Source organism: Setaria italica, chromosome I (genome assembly GCF_000263155.2).
Source record: "Setaria italica strain Yugu1 chromosome I, Setaria_italica_v2.0, whole genome shotgun sequence".
Lineage (NCBI taxonomy): Eukaryota > Viridiplantae > Streptophyta > Magnoliopsida > Poales > Poaceae > Setaria > Setaria italica.
In genome coordinates this window covers 1-19,365 of record NC_028450.1, presented here as the reverse complement: position 1 = coordinate 19,365, position 19,365 = coordinate 1, and the positions used below count along the sequence as shown (strand labels likewise).

Here is a 19,365-nt window from a genome sequence, read left to right as displayed (position 1 = left end):
AACATAGTTTTTTAGGACTGCCATGAACCTCTCGAAAGGCCACATATTGTGCAGGTATACAGGTCCAAGAATACCAATCTCTTTTACTAGGTGAACTAGTAAGTGCGTCATAATATTGAAGAAGGATGGTGGAAATAACAACTCAAAACTGACAAGACATTGCACCACATCGTTCTGTAGCTTTGATAGCTTGGATGGATCGATTGCCTTCTGCGAAATCGCATTGAGAAACACGCATAGCTTTACGAGCGGCAACCGGACATTTTCTGGTAGAACACCCCTCAGTGCAACCGGAAGCAACTCGGTCATCAACATGTGGCAGTCATGAGCCTTGAGATTTGTAAACTTCTTTTGTTTCATATTTATTATTCCCTTTATATTCGAGGAGTACCCAGACGGGACCTTCATACTATTCAAACATTCAAACATGCTATCCTTCTCTTCCTTGCTGAGAGTGTAACTGGCAGGACGTAAGTAGTGCTGTCCATTATCTCTCTTTTCCGGATGTAGGTCATCTCGTTGCCCCATGGCTTTCACGTCCTGTCGTGCTTCCAATGTATCTTTTGAGGTTCCATAAACACCCATGAAGCCTAGCACGTTCACGCAAAGATTCTTCGTCAGGTGCATCACGTCTATTGCGTTGCGAACCTCTAGGATTTCCCAATAAGATAGCTCCCAAAATATTGACTTTTTCTTCCACATGGGTGCATGTCCGTTATCGTCGTTCGGAACAGGTTGGCTACCAAGTCCCTTTCCGAAGACTACATATACATCCTTCATCATCTCGAACACACGCTTTCCATTACGGTGTGCAGGTTTTTTACGATGGTTTGGCGTCCCTTTGAAATGCATCCCGCTCTTTCTCAGCTGGTGGTGAGCAGGGAGAAATCGACGATGACCCATATAGACGACCTTCTTACAGTGCTTCAAGTACATGCTGTCTGTGTCGTCTAAACAGTGGGTGCATGCCCGATATCCCTTATTTGTCTGTCCTGAAAGGTTACTCAATGCAGGCCAATCATTGATGGTTACGAACAACAGTGCTCGTAGATTAAAGATCTCTTGTCTATCCTCATCCCACACACGTACACCTTCTTCCTTCCAGAGCTGTAAAAGGTCATCAACCAACGGCCTTAGGTGCACGTCAATGTCGTTGCCGGGTTGTTTTGGGCCTTGGATAAGCGCCGGCATCATAATGAACTTCCGCTTCATGCACAGCCAAGGAGGAAGGTTGAACATACAAAGGGTCACAGGCCAAGTACTATGACCACTACTCAACTCACCGAATGGATTGAATCCATCAGTGCTTAAACCAAACCTTATGTTCCTTGCTTCACTTTCAAAGTCTGGGAATGTTCTATCAATTGATCTCCACTGTGCCCTATCTGCAGGGTGTCTCAGCATCTCATCTTCCTTACGGTCTTCTTTGTGCCATCGCATCAACTTAGCATTCGCCTTGTTCCTGAACAAGCGCTTCAAGCGTGGTATTATAGGGAAATACCACATCACCTTCGCGGGAACTCTCTTCTTGGGAGACTGCCCCTCGACATCACCAGGATCATCTCGCCTGATCTTATACCGCAGGGCTTCGCAGACAGGACAAGCATCCAATTTCTCGTATTCATCACCACGATAGAGGATACAGTCATTAGGGCATGCGTGTATCTTCTGAACATCCAATCCGAGAGGGCAAATAATCTGTTTAGCTTCATATGTTGTGGACAGTAATTCATTATTCTCGGGGAGAATCTTCTTGACAATGTTCAACATCCCCTGAAATGCCTTATCGGACACACCATTTTTTGCCTTCCATTGCACAAATTCTAGTGTCGTACCTAGTTTTTTATGGCCCTGCTGGCAACCTGGGTACAACAATTTTTGGTGATCATCTATCATGCGCTGCAACTTTGATGTTCCGGTCGTTCTGTCAGTGTGCATGTGCAGTCAGGGACGACGCGTACGTTCGTTCGGCCTGCCCCAAATAGAATAGCAGGCAGTCCAGTCCTCACGCTACGCTCCTCTCGTTTCAGACCAGACCAGCCTGATATTCCTCCTACCGCCCGGAAGGAATCCAGCCCGATCGGCATGTGCGCAGTAGTCGATCACGGACGACGAGCTGGGCTTTGGCCGGAAACAGACACTGTCTGGCCAGAGCGCTACGCGTAAGCGCTCGCGCTTCCCGTAGAGGGCAAGAGGCGGAGTGCCCGGCGGCCGGGGTGGCGACCGAGATCGACGGTGGACGTGCTCGCCACAAAGGGCTACAGCTCTCGATCGGCGCCTCGTTCCTGTCCTGCCGGCACACATTGTCGATCATGTCACACGGACGGGACAGCTAAAGGAAAACCCAAATGGATGTGCACGGCATGGCGACGTGCACGGCTGCTGCCACCACCAACATAATCCACCATTGTCTTCCGGCGCTTCCTAATTAATAGAGCAGGCCCAAGTAGGCAGGCCCGTCTGCCCTGCCCGTTTTCTTTTCTCCGTCCGGGATCGGAGACAGACGACGTGTCGAGCAAAGCGGCTTAAGATCCATCTATCCTGTTGCAACTACTTGTCCTCTGGTGGTATAACGCAGATCGCTGTTGGCACATCGATCTCCCATTGGTGGACGATCGATGAACGAACGAGAGAGAAGGTTCGTTCCTAGATGGCTAATAAGGTTCGTTCCGCGACAGGATCCTCGCTCGAATGGCAAACTGGTGCGGTACAGAGCTGCATGTGCCGGCGAATCATCCACCACCCATCCGAGCAGGCAGGGGGGCTCAGGGATGAGGCCATGTATGCTGCTGGCACTGCGCTTTCTGCAGGCGATCCTGCTTTTGGTTACAAGCCATGCTCCTGCTGTCTGATTTTAGCATGCCAGCAAAGGAACACAGAGCTAGCTAGGTTGCCGGCAGGCATTGTTTGGGCGGGCGAAATGGCCCCCCTCGTAACGTATCAAATGTGACATCCCTCTGGCCTGTGCTAGTATGCTGTGTGGCAAACGATCGAGATGAGATTGGACTCTGTCCCGTGCTGTGGTGTGCCCTCTGCCATCGCACTTTGAATACAAGTGAGGCTGCATGCAATAATGCGTCTAACAATCTGATGTCACGTGGGAATAATAAATCCATTTGCGGCGGCTAATTAATTGCTCGCGCGCTCCTGCTAGGATCATTACAGGTTGCTAATTTCTCGGGAGACAGATGTCACTACAGGTTGCTAATTTCCAGTTCGTTTCCACGTTGCGTTTTATATATATCATAGTGCGTGGTCCACGGGTCCGTAGGCGATTTTCACGACTTCGGACCATCCCCACGACTTCGGACCATCCCCACGTTTTCAACCCTAGTGGCTGGTGTGGTCATTTTCGGGCTCCCGTGACCTATAACACACATTTTTTTGGCCGAACACGGGTCCGTAGGCGATTTTTACGGCTCCGGACCATCACCCACGTTTTCGACCCCGGTGGCCCGTGCGGCCGTTTTGTGGCTCCCGTGACCTATAGCAGATGTTTTCTTGGCCGAACACAGGTTTGGAGGATATTTTTGCGGCATCGGACCATCCACCATGTTTTCGACACCGATTACCAATATGGCTATTTTAGGGCTCCTATGATCTATAGCACACGTTTTCTTGGCCGAAAACGGGTCCGGAGGCCATTATCACGGCATCCAACCATCCCTCACGTTTTCAACACCGATTGCTGGTTTGGCCATTTTCGGGCTCCCGTGACCTATAGCACACGTTTCCTTGGGTGAACATGGGTCTGTAAGACATTTTTACGGCTTCGGACCATCCCCCACGTTTTCGACAATAGTTGCCGGTGTGGCCGTTTTAGGGCTCCTGTGACCTATATCACACGTTTTCTTGGCCGAAAACGGGTCCGGAGGCGATTTTCACGGCTTCAGACCATACCCCACGTTTTTGACCCTGGTAGCCCGTGTGGCCGTTTCGGGGCTCCCGTGACCTATAGCACACGTTTTCTTGGTCGAACACGAGTTCGGAGGCCATTTTTACGGCTTCGGACCATCCCCGCGTTTTCGACACTGGTTGCAGGTGTGGCTGTTTTCGGGCTCCCGTGATCTATACCACACGTTTTCTTGGCCGAAAACAGGTCCGGAGGCCATTTTCACGGCTTCGGACCATCGCCCACGTTTTCGACCCCGGTGGCCCGTGTGGCCATTTTGGGGCTCCCGTGACGTATAGCACATGTTTCCTTGGCCGAACACGGGTCCGAAGGCCATCTTTACGGCTTCGGACCATCCCCCACGTTTTCGACACCGGTTGCCGGTGTGGCCGGTTTAGGGCTCCCGTGACCTATAGCACACGTTTTCTTTGCTGAAAAGATGTCCGGAGGCCATTTTCACGGCTTCGGACCAAGCACCACGTTTTCGACCCAGGTTGCCGGTGTGGCCGTTTTCGGGCTCCCGTAACCTATAGCACACCTTTTCCTGGCCGAAAACGGGTCCGGAGGCCATTTTCACAACTTTAGACCATCCCCCACGTTTTCGACACCGGTTGCCGGTGTGGCTGTTTTAGGGCTCCCGTGACCTATAGCACATGTTTTCTTTGCCGAAAACGGGTCCGGAGGCGATTTTCACGGCTTCGTACCATCCCCCACGTTTTCGACCTCGGTGGCTGGTGTAGCCGTTTTTGGGCTACTATGACCTATGGCACACGTTTTCTTGGCCGAAAACGGGTCCGGAGACGATTTTCACGGCTTCGGACCATCGACCACGTTTTCGACCCCGGTGGCTCGCGTGGCCGTTTTGGGGCTCCCGTGACCTATAGCACACGTTTTCTTGGCCAAAAACATATCCGGAGGCCCTTTTCACGGATACGGACCATCCCCACGTTTTCGACTCTGGGGGCCGGTGGAGCCGTTTTGGGGCTCCCGTGACCTATAGCACATGTTTTCTTGGTCGAAGAACGGGTCCGGAGGCGATTTTCACGGCTTCGGACCATCGCCCACGTTTTCGACCCCGGTGGCCCGTGCGGCCGTTTCGGGGCTCCCGTGACCTATAGCACACATTTTCTTGGCCGAACACAGTTATGAAGTGTACTTATTTGACAGTTTTTGTTTCTCCTTGATTTGTTATTAGTTAAAAGTTGATGTGAAATGTATGGGATTATGAGTTTGATCTATGTCAAATTGTTATAGATTTGACCATGTCTGTAGAAAGGAATAGTAATGTTTGCGATATCAAATGAGGATAATTATATCCATTATGAAATATATTTTTATATAGTTCATTTCTTTCATGTGATAGTTGTTAATATATATACTCTTCTATATAAATTTGGTTGTACTTATAATTGTTTGTCTTAGTAAAAACTCAGGACCACTTATATTAAATAGCAATCGAACAAAAAGTACCTTTTTTAGAGACACGGCCCTTTTCTTCAATAGCTATATGTTTTGGTGTTGGTATTCACGTGAATAGTTTTCTTATAGTGCAATTGAAGTTTATAATAAACTTTTTGTCAGTAATAAGTTTGAAACTTAAGATTGTGCATGACTATAACATGCGTCGACTTGGCCTGCAGCTCGTTCAGCAGACATTCTGTTACTGAATTTTAGAGACACGCAACTTGGATTGCAGTATTTGAACTCCACCCATGAATCATCAAATGCATGGTTTACACAAACTTATTTCAGAAATGATAGTATACGTTGAAAAATTATATTATAGGCACAGGCCAACGGGACAAACAAAAGTACTGAAAAATAATTGGAAGATGGAACGGAAAGAACAGTTGAATCACAGGGTAGCACTTGTCGTGGTTGCTGATATTATTGATTCTGTATAATGCTTTTTAATCTTCTTCAGTGCCACCGTGACATCTCTCATTGACATCCTCTGGTCAGGTGAGTCACTTGAGCAGATCAAACCCAGCTCAAATGTCACCGTAAGAAAGTCATTCAGATTGCCGGCAGAGGAAGAAACACCTTGCAATAGCCGGTCATCCTGAACAGAGGCAAGCTGAGTTGGAAATGCTTGACAAACCCACCGTCTAATGCTCAAATCTGCGACGAACATGGGATCTGTGGGTCTCTTTCCAGTGAAGACTTCAAGGAGCATGATTCCATAACTGAAAACATCGCTCTTGCGTGATGCCTTCCCGTAAGATCCATACTCTGCTCATGAGACAGGAAACAAAGAATTGAAGCAGGACTAAATCAGCACCGTTAACAAAATACATACCAACCAAAATTCAGAGTCACATTACGGATTATAGACGTACCTGGTGCCATGTACCCAAGTGTTCCAAGCATGCTTGCAGTGATCATGGAGCTGTCATCACCGAATAGCAACTTTGCGATTCCAAAGTCCGCTACATGAGCCACCATGTCTTCATCAAATAGCACATTGCTAGGCTTCAAGTCGCAGTGCAGGACTACCTCGTGATGCTCATGGTGAAGATACTCCATTGCCATCGACACATCTAGCATGATGTCCAACCTCTTAAGGAACCCTAAGTGTTCTATGCTGTCAGAGTGTAAGAGCATCTCTAAGCTACCACTGGGCATGTACTGAAGCACCAATGCCCTGAACTCCAAGTTGGAGCACACATTCAATATCTTTATCAAATTCCTATGCCGAGCCATGCGAAGTGTGCTGCACTCAGCATCAAAGCTTCTAATGGCCTGCTCCTGCTGCATGTCTAGAACTTTTACTGCCACTGTGAAACCAGTGCTAAGTTGACCTTTATAGACCTTTCCAAAGCTTCCAGTCCCCAACAGGTTGTCATCACTAAAATTACCGGTGGCAAGGACGAGGTCATGGTATGACAGGTGCCCATGGTACATAAGACTGCTAGGATCAATGCCAGAATCTTCAACCGCTCCCTTGTTTTTTAGTTTCTTTCTAATGGTTTGGTAAATGAAAATAAGAGTACAACCAAATGCTATGGTGACAGAGGGGAGCAGGAATCTTAGAAAGTGTATCTTATTTGAGTGGGGTTTCTCTATACATGGAGAGAATCCTAAACGGGGCATGCCACAAAGCCCAATATTCCCAACCAAAGATTGCAACGAGATGTTAGAGAAAACACCGCCCTCGGGTACCTTGCCTTGTAGATTATTAAAGGAGAGATTCAAGGTTTTCAAGAAGGTTAAATTGGCTAGCAACATGGGTATGGTACCTGAGAGATTATTGGAGGAGAGGTCCAACCATTCGAGGCTACTCAGCTCTTTAAATGACACGGGGATAGAGTCCTCAAATGAATTGTGTGATAGATTTAGATTAGTGAGCATGCTTAGTTTCCCAAATGATTTGGGGATGCTTCCAAGCAAAAAGTTGAAAGAAAGGTCAATTGTATCCACTTGTTTCAACCCACCAACGTCACTCGGTAGTGGACCAGAAAAAGAATTGATAGATAGATTTAGCAATATAATTTTGTCAAGGTGAAACAAACATCCCGGAATAGTTGAATTGAATTGGTTGTCGGACAACGAGATGTGTTCTAGCATGGTAAGATTTCCAATGCTATCAGGTATACAGCCATGAAATCTATTTCCATCGATAAAAATCTCTTGTAAGTTGTTGAGCATACCAATTTGTGCCGGGATAGTCCCTGACATGTCATTATTAGGGACACTAAGCGAAAGCAGATTTTGCACCCTCGTGATAGATTCTGGGATTTCTCCTGTGAGATGGTTGTTGTTAAGATAAATCGACTCAAGACTGCTCAAGTTTGACAGTGATGATGGAAGCCCACCTGTTAGCTTGTTGTAACCAAGGCTAAAGTAAAGTAATTCTGTAGACAGATTCCCGATAGTGTCAGGGATTCGTCCGGTGAAAGAATTATCTTCTAGGCCAAGGAGGTGGAGTCGCATAGAGTTGGAAAGAGATGACAAGAAGTTAAGATTCCCACTCAAATTATTATCTACCAGGTCTAGCCGGATTAGAGTTTGCATGCTCCCAAATATTGCTGGTACAGATCCAGACAATTTATTATTATTCAATAGTAGGTAAGACAGTTTTGATAAATTTCCAATAGAAGGTGGAATTGGACCTGTTAGCAAATTCTCTCCGAGATACAAATACGAGAGTTCTTGCATGAGGCCTAATTCTTCTTGAATTTCTCCAATCAGGTTGTTGAAAGAAAGGTCAAGTATAGTAAGATGGGTGAGATTGCTAAGAACAGCTGGGACAGAGCCATGTAAGGCATTAGTATCCAAGTATAGGTAGGTAAGCTGTTGCAATTGAGCCAACCATGTTGGCACAACATCGACAAAAAAATTGCCTGACAAAGAGACAAATTGCAGGTGTTGGCATGATGCAAGACCAGATGGAATTTGACCAACAAAGTTATTCCCAGTAAGTCCAATCAATTGTAGCATCGGAAGACTGAAACTTTGATTATTGTTCGGAATCGGCCCAGTTAAATTGTTTGAGTCGAGTGCGATTCGTTGCAGCCTAGACATGTTATAGATGGTTGGGGGTACTGTGCCAGTGAGCTGATTGTAGTACAGGTACAACAACTCAAGCATGGGCAGTGAGCCTATTCCATGGGGTATTGGACCTGATAGGCTATTGTTTGAGAGGCTGATGTGCTTGAGGGAAGGTGTGTTATTGAACATATACAACGGTATGTTGCCACTCAACTCATTCCAGTTTAGAGAAAACCATTGAAGGTTTCTCATGCTCTGCAGTAACTGTGGTGGAATCTGCCCCGAGAGAGTGTTGTTACCTAGGACAAGAAATTTGAGCCTTGTGAGGTTTCCTATGGTACTAGGAATGGTACCTGAGAGGCCATTTCTAGAAAGATCGAGAAACCTAAGCCGATGTAGCCTTCCAAGTTCAACAGGGATGTGTCCAGCAACACCAATTCTTGTGAGGTTCAGCATGGTGAGGAAAGAAAGATTACCGAGGTGTTGGCTGAGCACTCCATGGAGGGGCACGTTCGCCAACCACAGAGCCGTGACACGCGGCCGGTGGTTGCTGCACGAGACGCCGACCCATTGGCAGAAGGACACGTTGGATGTCCAATTGCTGGCGAGGATTCTGAGAGGATCAGAGAGCAGCGATTTGAAAGCCAACAGGGCAGTGAGGTCGGTGTAGCTGCCGTTAACATTGGTTACACTTGGGCTTGGAGATGAAGAAACGACAGCAGGCAATAGGATTGGTAGCAAGATGGCCAAAAAGACTAGAGGGACCGGGTAGCTTGCAGTTGCCATTGTTGGGAGCTGTGGTGTATTTTTGGGCTGATAGGTTATATATATAGGCCTACAGTACTGTACGTTACCTGCAGAGAGTACTAAAGAATCGCTTGTGCAAGTTGCCAGCTTGTGCGGAGATTAGAATATTGGCGGTCGTCTAGAATATTGGCGGTCGTCCCACGGCAAATTCCTATCAGGACAACGATGGGTTGATTCCTGGTCAATGACTGACGTGGATTTGTGTTGCTTTCGAGTTGGTTACATTTATTTGGTGGCCTGTCTGCAGTTGCGCAATGTAATTTTTCTCTTCAGGGTAGGATATATCTGTCAGTACAAAATTGAAGGATATATATGCATATCTCGTAGTTGCACAATGTAATTTTTCTCTTCAGGGTAGGATATATCTTGTTGTTGCATTTGACACCTCTCCAAGAGGCAAGGTGATCGGTGGGGTCACTTGTGATACCCTTCTTGAAAGATAGCAAGGCGGCCCTCTCGACAGGGATGCTACCACTGCCATCGTTGCTGCCATGGCCTATGAGAGAGCTGGTGTTGTAGTGCATCCCCGGCGAGAAACAAAAAGTTGTGCTTCCGATTGTGAGGATCGGATTGTGTCTCGTACGCATGATTGCGAGAAACAAAAAGTTGTGCATGATTGATGATTGTCTCGCAATCAACGTTGTGTCCGTGCAATTTCGTCACTATTCTGCCCTGGGCCGTCCACTATATAACAACATGACGGTATTTGAATTCAGTCTACAAATGTTGCTGCTACAGGCAGTTCGCCATTGGAGTCTGGGTCAAAGTCTTTGCTATCAGCGCTGTGTCCGTCCAATTTTGTCACTATTCATCAATTGACTGCCCTGGCGACCGGCCACTATAACGACACGGTATCATTGAATTCAGTCCACAAATGTCGCATGACGTGCACGCTGAAGGTGGAATGATGGTTTTTGGACTAAAGTTTATATACGTTGCTTTGGTGAAGTCATCCTGAGAATACGGGATTGCATGATTACATCACCCACTGCATGGGTAATAATTTTCTGTTTGTAAGCATTTCCAGATTTGGGTCTTGCTGGTTGAAGCGTGCGTGCTTACGTGTCTGCTTTTCTGACCATAACATTCCAGTCCACTTGTAGCCCACTTGTGTGTTGTTCTTTATCCTTCCATCTCAACATCACGGGTGTCGAGGAGGTACTCCAGCTGCCACGACACACCAACAACGAAGATCCATCAACAGTGACTTGTAAAAAGGTGAAAAGCGATGCTAGAGCTCAATCATCACTTGTATTACAGGTGATGGACCTTAACAGTATGAGTCACTGTCGGGCTTTGATAGGTGCACATTGCCTTTATCTTTTGCACTGTATTGAAGTATCATATACTTCACCGGTAGAGAACTGACCTAGCTTCCATCCAAAGTTATTTGTTCCGGTTGACTTTTGACAAAAAATTAACCATTGATGGCCACCGACGGGGTGCTCTTTAGTCCCGGTTGGTAATAACAACTGGGACTAAAGAGCCTCTTTAGTTCCAGTTGTAAAGGTCAGTGGCCCTTGGAAATCTGGCGGGTCATTTTATCCTGGTTGGAAACTCCTACCGGGACTAAAAGGGGCCCTTTAATCCCAGTTGGTGTTTCCAACCAGGACAAAACGTCTCCCCCGGTAGGTAATAAAAGCACAATATCCTTTCCCCTCACCAACCTTCAGCCTCCCCTCTCTCGGTCTCTCCACCTTATCCTCTCGGGCGAGCCGGTGGTGTGCTATCGGCGGGTTGCCGGCGTGGGAGGTTGAGGGTAATCATCTAGGAGAACTCTTTTTGTTTTTCCATTCGCGCTTATTTTTATCTTCTCTTTGTCCCTCTTGGGCTCAACATATGACTATTTCTTTTCCTATTCCTCAACCTCATTAGGGTTTGTTAGGTGGTGGACATTCTTTTGTCCCAGAGTTACACCCTTTTCTATGTTCCCGGCGGTTTGCTAATCACCAAAACTGTGATGACTCCCTTCAAGGCTAGAATTTTCATACACTAAAATAGTCGCCTTATTGCCACATCAAACATGTTGATGAACACCTTCCTGAGGATGGCAAAGTAGGGGTAATACATTTCAACAACATCGAATGTTATGCATTATGTTCTTGCATTGTCAAGGTTTGCAAATGAAACAGGTAGTGCTATCTTTCCCAAAGTGTTAACTGGCCTCCCCCGAAGCCAAGTTGTCACACCCGGATTTAAGGACAAACCCGAGTGCATTACATACATGTGCGCCAGGATCAAGTTACACACATGTACGACAAAAGTGAATAGCAAAGACAGATCACGTAAAGAAATAAGAGAGAATATCAGAGATTTACGCTTAATCTTGGAAATGAAGGCTCCAAACTTCACAGGCAGTCGACTAGGGGTTGCGTACACCTAGAGTTCAACATCATCTTCCGAAACTTTACACACCTTCTTCTAAGCAGTAGTGAGCAAGGGTGAGTACACTTATGGTTGGTACTCAGCAAGGCCACAAGAAATAACCAGAATTATCGATTTAAGTCCATTTTCAAGTTGAATTAATCATGTGAGGGTCCAGGCCGCTCTTGACCATGAGCACGGCTAATCGATCAGTTTTATACTCTGCAGAGTTTGTACAACTTTACCCACAAGTCGCGTAAAAGTTCAACGGAAGTTTGGACCCAACCATGTGATGCTATCTAGGCATCATACCACACTTCCGAGGTGTGATCGTATAGGGACGCTACGAGACTTTTACAAAGGATCATTAATAAGTGGTAACCCACTAAAGTTTCGGTGTCCGGTGCGCACAACCTCCCGAAGGCCGATTATGCGACGACTCGGTCCCCCCTTTTGCCTCTCCTCGAGTAAGGTTACCCCAAACTAATGAACCTAATTACTCAGCCAAGACCAGAGCCATTTAGTCTTGTGGAAGTACGGTTTTCCTGGGTGGTTCTCCATGTTCCAATCAACATTATCATGACATTATGAACAAAGCATGGATAGAAAGATGGTTAGGGACACTTGCCTTTCTCTAACAAAAAGTTACTCCTTCTGCTCCTCAACTCTTGCTCTCTTGAAACTTAAACTCTTCAAATCTTCCGAACAACGATCCTTCTACTCGGAGCAAGCACCGGCACAAACAAGCATACAAAGGAAACAGTACACCAATCAATACAAACAGAGAAAAACAAGCTTACTAATCTATTCTACACATCGAAACGAACACGTGGATATAAAGATCGCTAGAAACGGAGTTACGATGCGAAAACTACGCTTAAAACAAGTTACAGAGGCCTATCCGCGATTAAAACTAATTTCCAGGGGCTAGATTGCAAAAGCTGAGGACCTAAACATAATTAAACCTTAATTTAGAGGGCTAACCATAAAAAAACAAAGGCTGGACTGCAGGTTAGAATACACAAAAGAGCAGGGGTTAAGGCGCAAAAAGCAAGGGCTAAACTGTATATGTTTTTCTACGGAGATGGACTGCGGGTTGATTTGTGGGAAGCCGAGGGTCTCTTTTGAAAAACAGCCAGCGCTGACCGTTTTCTTTGCCGCTGACCAGGTCGAACAGATCTCGGTCGTTGGATTGGGATCCGTCGGTCGTGGCGGAGTGCGGTGGCGGGACGGGTGCGTGCGGCGGTTTTCGCCGGTGAGCGGCGGCGGGGTTCGCCGGACTTGCCGAAACGACGCGTCCGGGTGCGATTTCATGCGCGGGTTGCAGATGGAGAGAGCTTGGGTCGAGGAGAGCTCATTTGCACAGTTTGCCGTAGTGGGAGGCTGCGGAGCCGGCGGAACGTGCGGTGGAGCCATAGCTTGCGCGAGGTCGGGTGGCGGAAAGGAAATGGCGCATGGGAAGGGACGGCCGGCTCACCTTTGCGTGGAACTTCGGCGGCGGTGATGACGGCGTGCACGGGTGACGGCGAAGGGCGACGGCTGCGCGAGGCAGCGACGGCCGAAGGCGCGAAGGGGCAACGGCGCTTTGTGTGGGTGGCGATAGCGGCTCTGGCCGGAATTCGGGCAGAAAGAGGAACAAGCGGTGCTGGCTTGAACTCCTCCGCGGCGGCGGCGCTGTGGCACCCCCTTCACGATGGGAACTGGCAAAATCGGCACGGCTCAGCCTCACGAAGCTCGAGGTGGTGGCCGCTTGCTCCGGTGATGCCCCTCGGCAGCGAGTCAGATGGAAAATCGACGGCGGCGCAGGCCGAAAACGAGTCCGGAGGACATTTTCACGGCTTCGTACCATCCCCCACATTTTCGACCTCGGTGCCCGTGGGGCCGTTTTGGGGCTCTCGTGACCTATAGGAGATGTTTTCTTGGCCGAAAACAGGTCTGGAGGCCATTTTCATGGATTCGGACCATCCCCCACGTTTTCGACCCTAATGGCCCGTGTGGCCGTTTTGGGGCTACCGTGACCTATGTCAGACATTTTCTTGGCCGAAAATGGGTCCGGAGGCGATTTTCACGGCTTCGGACCATCGCCCACGTTTTCGACCCCGCTGGCCCATGCGGCCGTTTTGGGGCTCCCGTGACCTATAGCACATGTTTCCTTGGCCGAACACGGGTCCGGAGGCCATTTTTACTACTTCAGACCGTCCCCCACGTTTTCGACACCGGTTGCCGATGTGGCTGTTTTAGGGCTCCCGCGACCTATAGCACATGTTTTCTTGGCCGAAAACGGGTCCGGAGGCTTTTTTCACGGCTTCGTACCATCCCCCACGTTTTTGACCCCGGTGGCCGGTGTGACCATTTTGGAGCTCCCGTGACCTATAGCTGATGTTTTCTTGGCCAAACACGGGTCCGTAGGCGATTTTCATGGCTTCAGACCATCCCCCACGTTTTCAACCCCAGTGGCCGGTATGGCTGTTTTCGGGCTCCCGTGACCTATAGCACACATTTTCTTGGCCAAACACGGGTCCGTAGGCGATTTTTACGGCTACGGACCATCGCCCACGTTTTCGACCCCGGTGGCCCGTGCGGCCGTTTTGCGGCTCCCGTGACCTATAGCAGATGTTTTCTTGGCCGAACACGGGTCCGGAGGATATTTTCACGGCATCGGACCATCCACCACGTTTTCGACACCGATTGCCGGTATGGCTGTTTTAGGGTTCCCGTGACCTATAGCACACGTTTTCCAGATTGAAAACGGGTCCGGAGGCCATTATCACGGCATCGAACCACCCCCCTTGTTTTCGACACCGATTGCTGGTGTGGCCATTTTCGGGCTCCCGTGACCTATAGCAGACGTTTTTTTGGCTGAAAAGGGTTCCGGAGGCCATTTTCACAGCTTTGGACCAGCCCCCACGTTTTCGAGCCAGGTTACCAGTGTGGCCATTTTCGGGCTCCCGTACCCTATAGCACACATTTTCGTGGCCGAAAGCGGGCCCGGAAGCCATTTTCAGGGCTTCGGACCATACCCCACGTTTTTTACCCCGGTGGCCGTTGTGGCCGTTTTGGGGCTCCCGTGACCTATAGCACACGTTTTCTTAGCCGAAAACGGTTCTTGAGGCCATATTCACGACTTCGGACCATCCCCCACGTTTTCAACCCCGGTAGTTGGTGTGGTCGTTTTGGGGCTCCTGTGACCTATAGCAGACGTTTTCCCGGCCGAAAACGGGTCCGGAGGCCATTTTCACGGATTCGGACCATCCCCCACATTTTTGACCCTGGTGGCCCGTGTGGCCATTTTGGGGCTACCGTTTCTTGGCTGAAAATGGGTCTGAAGGCGATTTTCACGGCTTCGAACCAACCCCCACGTTTGCAGCCGATGCTGTGGGTGTCGCAGTCGACGAGCTCCTGCTCCGACAGGTCAACCAGGCCCCGGTTGTCCTTGGCCCCTTGGATGGCGTAGTGGCTCTCCATCGCCCCCGTCGCGGTGAATGCCCAGCAGGAGCCGCAGACGCCCTGGGACTTGACCGGACTGAGGCACGGGCATGTGCCACAGCTCTTAATGCGCCAGTCGATGTAGATGGGGAGAGGGAGGGACCCGTCACCACGCCTCCTCATGGGCAGAGTGCGCCGAGCGCCGGCCTCCAGCATGTTGCACTTGTAGTAGCGGTTGAACTCGTCGTTGGTGAGGTCGGCGAAGCCGTTCAGCCCTGGCGCCTGGCCTGCTGCTGTCGCATGGAGATGGACGTGCCGCGCCGAGTCCTTGAAGAAGGCGAACCGGCGCAGCTTGTCGACGGGTGGCGCGTCACGTTGTAGCACCCGCCCCATCGCTCGTAGAGGTGCCACAGGGACTCCTCGGACTTGAGGTCCTCGTTGGTGAACTTGACGCCGGCGGCCGCCGGCTCCAGCAGCGCCAGCAACGCCAGCACCACGCCAAGCGCGACGAGCTTCTTGACCATGGTGTCTTGCTCTGCTCTGCAGATGCCGTTGGAGCGCGCGCTTCTTCAAAGGGTGGATCCCCCTTTATCCTGCCCAGCGCAATGAGCGAGCAGGGGCTGGCGTCAACGGCGGGCGGACCGGGGCCACGGCACACGGACCAGGGCGAGCCGGCCGGCGAGGGTGTGGTGGTGCCGTGCGCGTCGAAATAGGCCGCCGCATGGACGTGCGGGTCCATTTGCGATGGGCTGCAGGCTTGGCTGGCTAACATTTGAACCCTATCTCTGTGCTGAGTGGTGAGTGATGAGTGTGGACTACCTGTTCTTGTATCATCAGCTCATCAACTACTAGGCTAGTTGATGTTATTACATATATGATCACAAATGGAACCATCAATGATGCTTGAGAAATGAAATAAAATTAGCTTAGCCAGCTTAATCTTCATATCTCAATTTCTCTAAAGTGAAGCGGTCTATAAGTAGCAGCTCTATTGTAACTTTTCTATACAAGCAATGCAAGAAACAAAGGTGCATAAATCCATCCTTGTGATTCACCTGGATGATGATGCCTAGAGTCTGGCCTAGGTAATCTGTGGCAACAATTAATTAGCAAAGAGAAGAAAAGGTACCTTTCTGGCTTCCTGGTGACCTCTCTCTCTCTGAAGGGAAGGTACCGGTGGTGACGGGATCGGGTAATGATTCAGCAGAAGGGGAGAAGTGAATCAGCTGAAAGCTACTGCTAACGCAGGACAGTTGCATCATCAGTGTCACTGTGAGCAGCCTGACCTGTCTCTCCTATGAATTACCCTTAACGATCTTCCACAAAATAGATTTATTCAGGTTGTCAATAATTATTTCTTGGGATTAACAGGGAGATGAGTTCCATGTCAAGACTACATGTGGGTAAAATGCTCTCTCGCTGAGTACATGAATGCTGCATGAAATTAAAACTTTCATTGTGGCGGAAGCAACGGAATTGAGCTTTTTGACGGTGCCTTATACTACTATTCGGTAGTATATAGTATAGAGGAGATCAAACCAACCATTTTTAAGGGTTTTTAAATTTAGTAATAATTACATATGTATTAATTGACTCTCTTAAAGGGGGTGGATTTTTAGTGTCAAAAATGTATTATCATGATGTCATTTTTGTTCTTTTCCCATATTACCCTTATAGTAGCTATATATATATACTACCCATACCACTAGTGAACATTTCAATGGGATGTTTATCTACAAGTTCCCCTTTTCGAGCACTAGTATACGCCAGTATAAGGTACCGTAAAAAAGCTCATGGAATTAGTATGAACTTATAACTCTTTCACATAGGACGAGAGGTTTGGTCATCTACTATTGGTTGCGATGATCTGATCCTGATGCATCATTTCAGTTTCCCAGCAGGTCAGGTGTGTTGGTTTACCTTGATCGGTCGAAATAAAGCACAGAGTATATATTACACATCCCAGATTTTGGGCAGCTTCTTACAAGTAGTAGCGGCAGTCAGCAAAACCCACTCGAATGAACATCCTAGCTAAGGTTAGCTAGGGTGGTTCAATTCGCCTGAACATTTGGCAGAGGCGGCCGTATCCGATGGATACCAGTCTCCGGTCGGTCTCCAGGCGCGTCGGTCCAATGTTCTGGTCTCATGCCGTTTACCACAGCTGCCGGGCCGTCGGCCGCGCGTCGCGTCGCTGGTGTACATGGCCGGCTCGGCTCGTCCATGCATGACGGACGTGTGGGCGCGCGCTTCTTGATCTGGCACCGGCGAGCCAGTGCTCCCTGGCTTGGTGCACATACAGGCGCTAGCTGTGTCCTTGCCGACCTTGTGATCGATCATCCGCTCTCACACACAGGTGGACGCTGGGATCGATCGAGTCACAAGCGAAGCGAGAGTGATTGCGCTTGCGCAGCGTGACAGCTCCATCCATTCCATTATCGAGGCAGGGCTTTCCTTGATTGATGTTCCGGTCGTTCTGTCAGTGTGCATGTGCAGTCAGGGACGACGCGTACGTTCGTTCGGCCTGCCCCAAATAGAATAGCAGGCAGTCCAGTCCTCACGCTACGCTCCTCTCGTTTCAGACCAGACCAGCCTGATATTCCTCCTACCGCCCGGAAGGAATCCAGCCCGATCGGCATGTGCGCAGTAGTCGATCACGGACGACGAGCTGGGCTTTGGCCGGAAACAGACACTGTCTGGCCAGAGCGCTACGCGTAAGCGCTCGCGCTTCCCGTAGAGGGCAAGAGGCGGAGTGCCCGGCGGCCGGGGTGGCGACCGAGATCGACGGCGGACGTGCTCGCCACAAAGGGCTACAGCTCTCGATCGGCGCCTCGTTCCTGTCCTGCCGGCACACATTGTCGATCATGTCACACGGACGGGACAGCTAAAGGAAAACCCAAATGGATGTGCACGGCATGGCGACGTGCACGGCTGCTGCCACCACCAACATAATCCACCATTGTCTTCCGGCGCTTCCTAATTAATAGAGCAGGCCCAAGTAGGCAGGCCCGTCTGCCCTGCCCGTTTTCTTTTCTCCGTCCGGGATCGGAGACAGACGACGTGTCGAGCAAAGCGGCTTAAGATCCATCTATCCTGTTGCAACTACTTGTCCTCTGGTGGTATAACGCAGATCGCTGTTGGCACATCGATCTCCCATTGGTGGACGATCGATGAACGAACGAGAGAGAAGGTTCGTTCCTAGATGGCTAATAAGGTTCGTTCCGCGACAGGATCCTCGCTCGAATGGCAAACTGGTGCGGTACAGAGCTGCATGTGCCGGCGAATCATCCACCACCCATCCGAGCAGGCAGGGGGGCTCAGGGATGAGGCCATGTATGCTGCTGGCACTGCGCTTTCTGCAGGCGATCCTGCTTTTGGTTACAAGCCATGCTCCTGCTGTCTGATTTTAGCATGCCAGCAAAGGAACACAGAGCTAGCTAGGTTGCCGGCAGGCATTGTTTGGGCGGGCGAAATGGCCCCCCTCGTAACGTATCAAATGTGACATCCCTCTGGCCTGTGCTAGTATGCTGTGTGGCAAACGATCGAGATGAGATTGGACTCTGTCCCGTGCTGTGGTGTGCCCTCTGCCATCGCACTTTGAATACAAGTGAGGCTGCATGCAATAATGCGTCTAACAATCTGATGTCACGTGGGAATAATAAATCCATTTGCGGCGGCTAATTAATTGCTCGCGCGCTCCTGCTAGGATCATTACAGGTTGCTAATTTCTCGGGAGACAGATGTCACTACAGGTTGCTAATTTCCAGTTCGTTTCCACGTTGCGTTTTATATATATCATAGTGCGTGGTCCACGGGTCCGTAGGCGATTTTCACGACTTCGGACCATCCCCACGACTTCGGACCATCCCCACGTTTTCAACCCTAGTGGCTGGTGTGGTCATTTTCGGGCTCCCGTGACCTATAACACACATTTTTTTGGCCGAACACGGGTCCGTAGGCGATTTTTACGGCTCCGGACCATCACCCACGTTTTCGACCCCGGTGGCCCGTGCGGCCGTTTTGTGGCTCCCGTGACCTATAGCAGATGTTTTCTTGGCCGAACACAGGTTTGGAGGATATTTTCGCGGCATCGGACCATCCACCATGTTTTCGACACCGATTACCAATATGGCTATTTTAGGGCTCCTGTGATCTATAGCACACGTTTTCTTGGCCGAAAACGGGTCCGGAGGCCATTATCACGGCATCCAACCATCCCTCACGTTTTCAACACCGATTGCTGGTTTGGCCATTTTCGGGCTCCCGTGACCTATAGCACACGTTTCCTTGGGTGAACATGGGTCTGTAAGACATTTTTACGGCTTCGGACCATCCCCCACGTTTTCGACAATAGTTGCCGGTGTGGCCGTTTTAGGGCTCCTGTGACC

The 19,365-nt window shown here is 49.5% G+C and overlaps 2 protein-coding genes across 2 annotated transcripts; both read right to left on the bottom strand.

Annotated features, from left to right (window-relative positions):
* Positions 1–5,577: 5,577 nt before the first annotated feature.
* LOC101752603 (putative receptor-like protein kinase At3g47110) lies at positions 5,578–9,188 on the bottom strand. Its single transcript, XM_004951108.2, has 3 exons — positions 8,860–9,188; positions 6,232–6,432; positions 5,578–6,124 (listed from the first exon to the last, which is right to left on the bottom strand). Exons 1-3 carry the CDS (start codon positions 9,167–9,169, stop codon positions 5,748–5,750), a joined length of 888 nt encoding a protein of 295 aa, XP_004951165.1. The 5' UTR covers positions 9,170–9,188; the 3' UTR covers positions 5,578–5,747.
* A 1,124-nt stretch (positions 9,189–10,312) lies between these two features.
* On the bottom strand, positions 10,313–15,504 carry LOC101771791 (thiol protease SEN102-like). The gene is made up of 3 exons (XM_012844284.1): positions 15,324–15,504; positions 14,855–15,273; positions 10,313–10,357 (listed from the first exon to the last, which is right to left on the bottom strand). Exons 1-3 carry the CDS (start codon positions 15,502–15,504, stop codon positions 10,313–10,315), a joined length of 645 nt encoding a protein of 214 aa, XP_012699738.1.
* Between the last annotated feature and the right edge of the window lie 3,861 nt (positions 15,505–19,365).

What these genes read in the sequence shown, in the direction of transcription:
- LOC101771791 (XM_012844284.1), bottom strand. Translation starts at nt 15,504, where the DNA reads ATGGTCAAGAAGCTCGTCGCGCTTGGCGTGGTGCTGGCGTTGCTGGCG. An exon ending in CCCGTCGACAAGCTGCGCCG is followed by an intron (nt 15,274 to 15,323) that starts GTTCGCCTTCTT and finishes TCCATGCGACAG; the next exon opens with CAGCAGGCCAGGCGCCAGGG. An exon ending in CCATTTTCAGCCAAGAAACG is followed by an intron (nt 10,358 to 14,854) that starts GTAGCCCCAAAA and finishes GTGTCGTGGCAG; the next exon opens with CTGGAGTACCTCCTCGACAC.
- LOC101752603 (XM_004951108.2), bottom strand. Translation starts at nt 9,169, where the DNA reads ATGGCAACTGCAAGCTACCCGGTCCCTCTAGTCTTTTTGGCCATCTTG. An exon ending in AGTGCTCAGCCAACACCTCG is followed by an intron (nt 6,433 to 8,859) that starts GTAATCTTTCTT and finishes ACATCATGCTAG; the next exon opens with ATGTGTCGATGGCAATGGAG. An exon ending in ACTTGGGTACATGGCACCAG is followed by an intron (nt 6,125 to 6,231) that starts GTACGTCTATAA and finishes TCTCATGAGCAG; the next exon opens with AGTATGGATCTTACGGGAAG.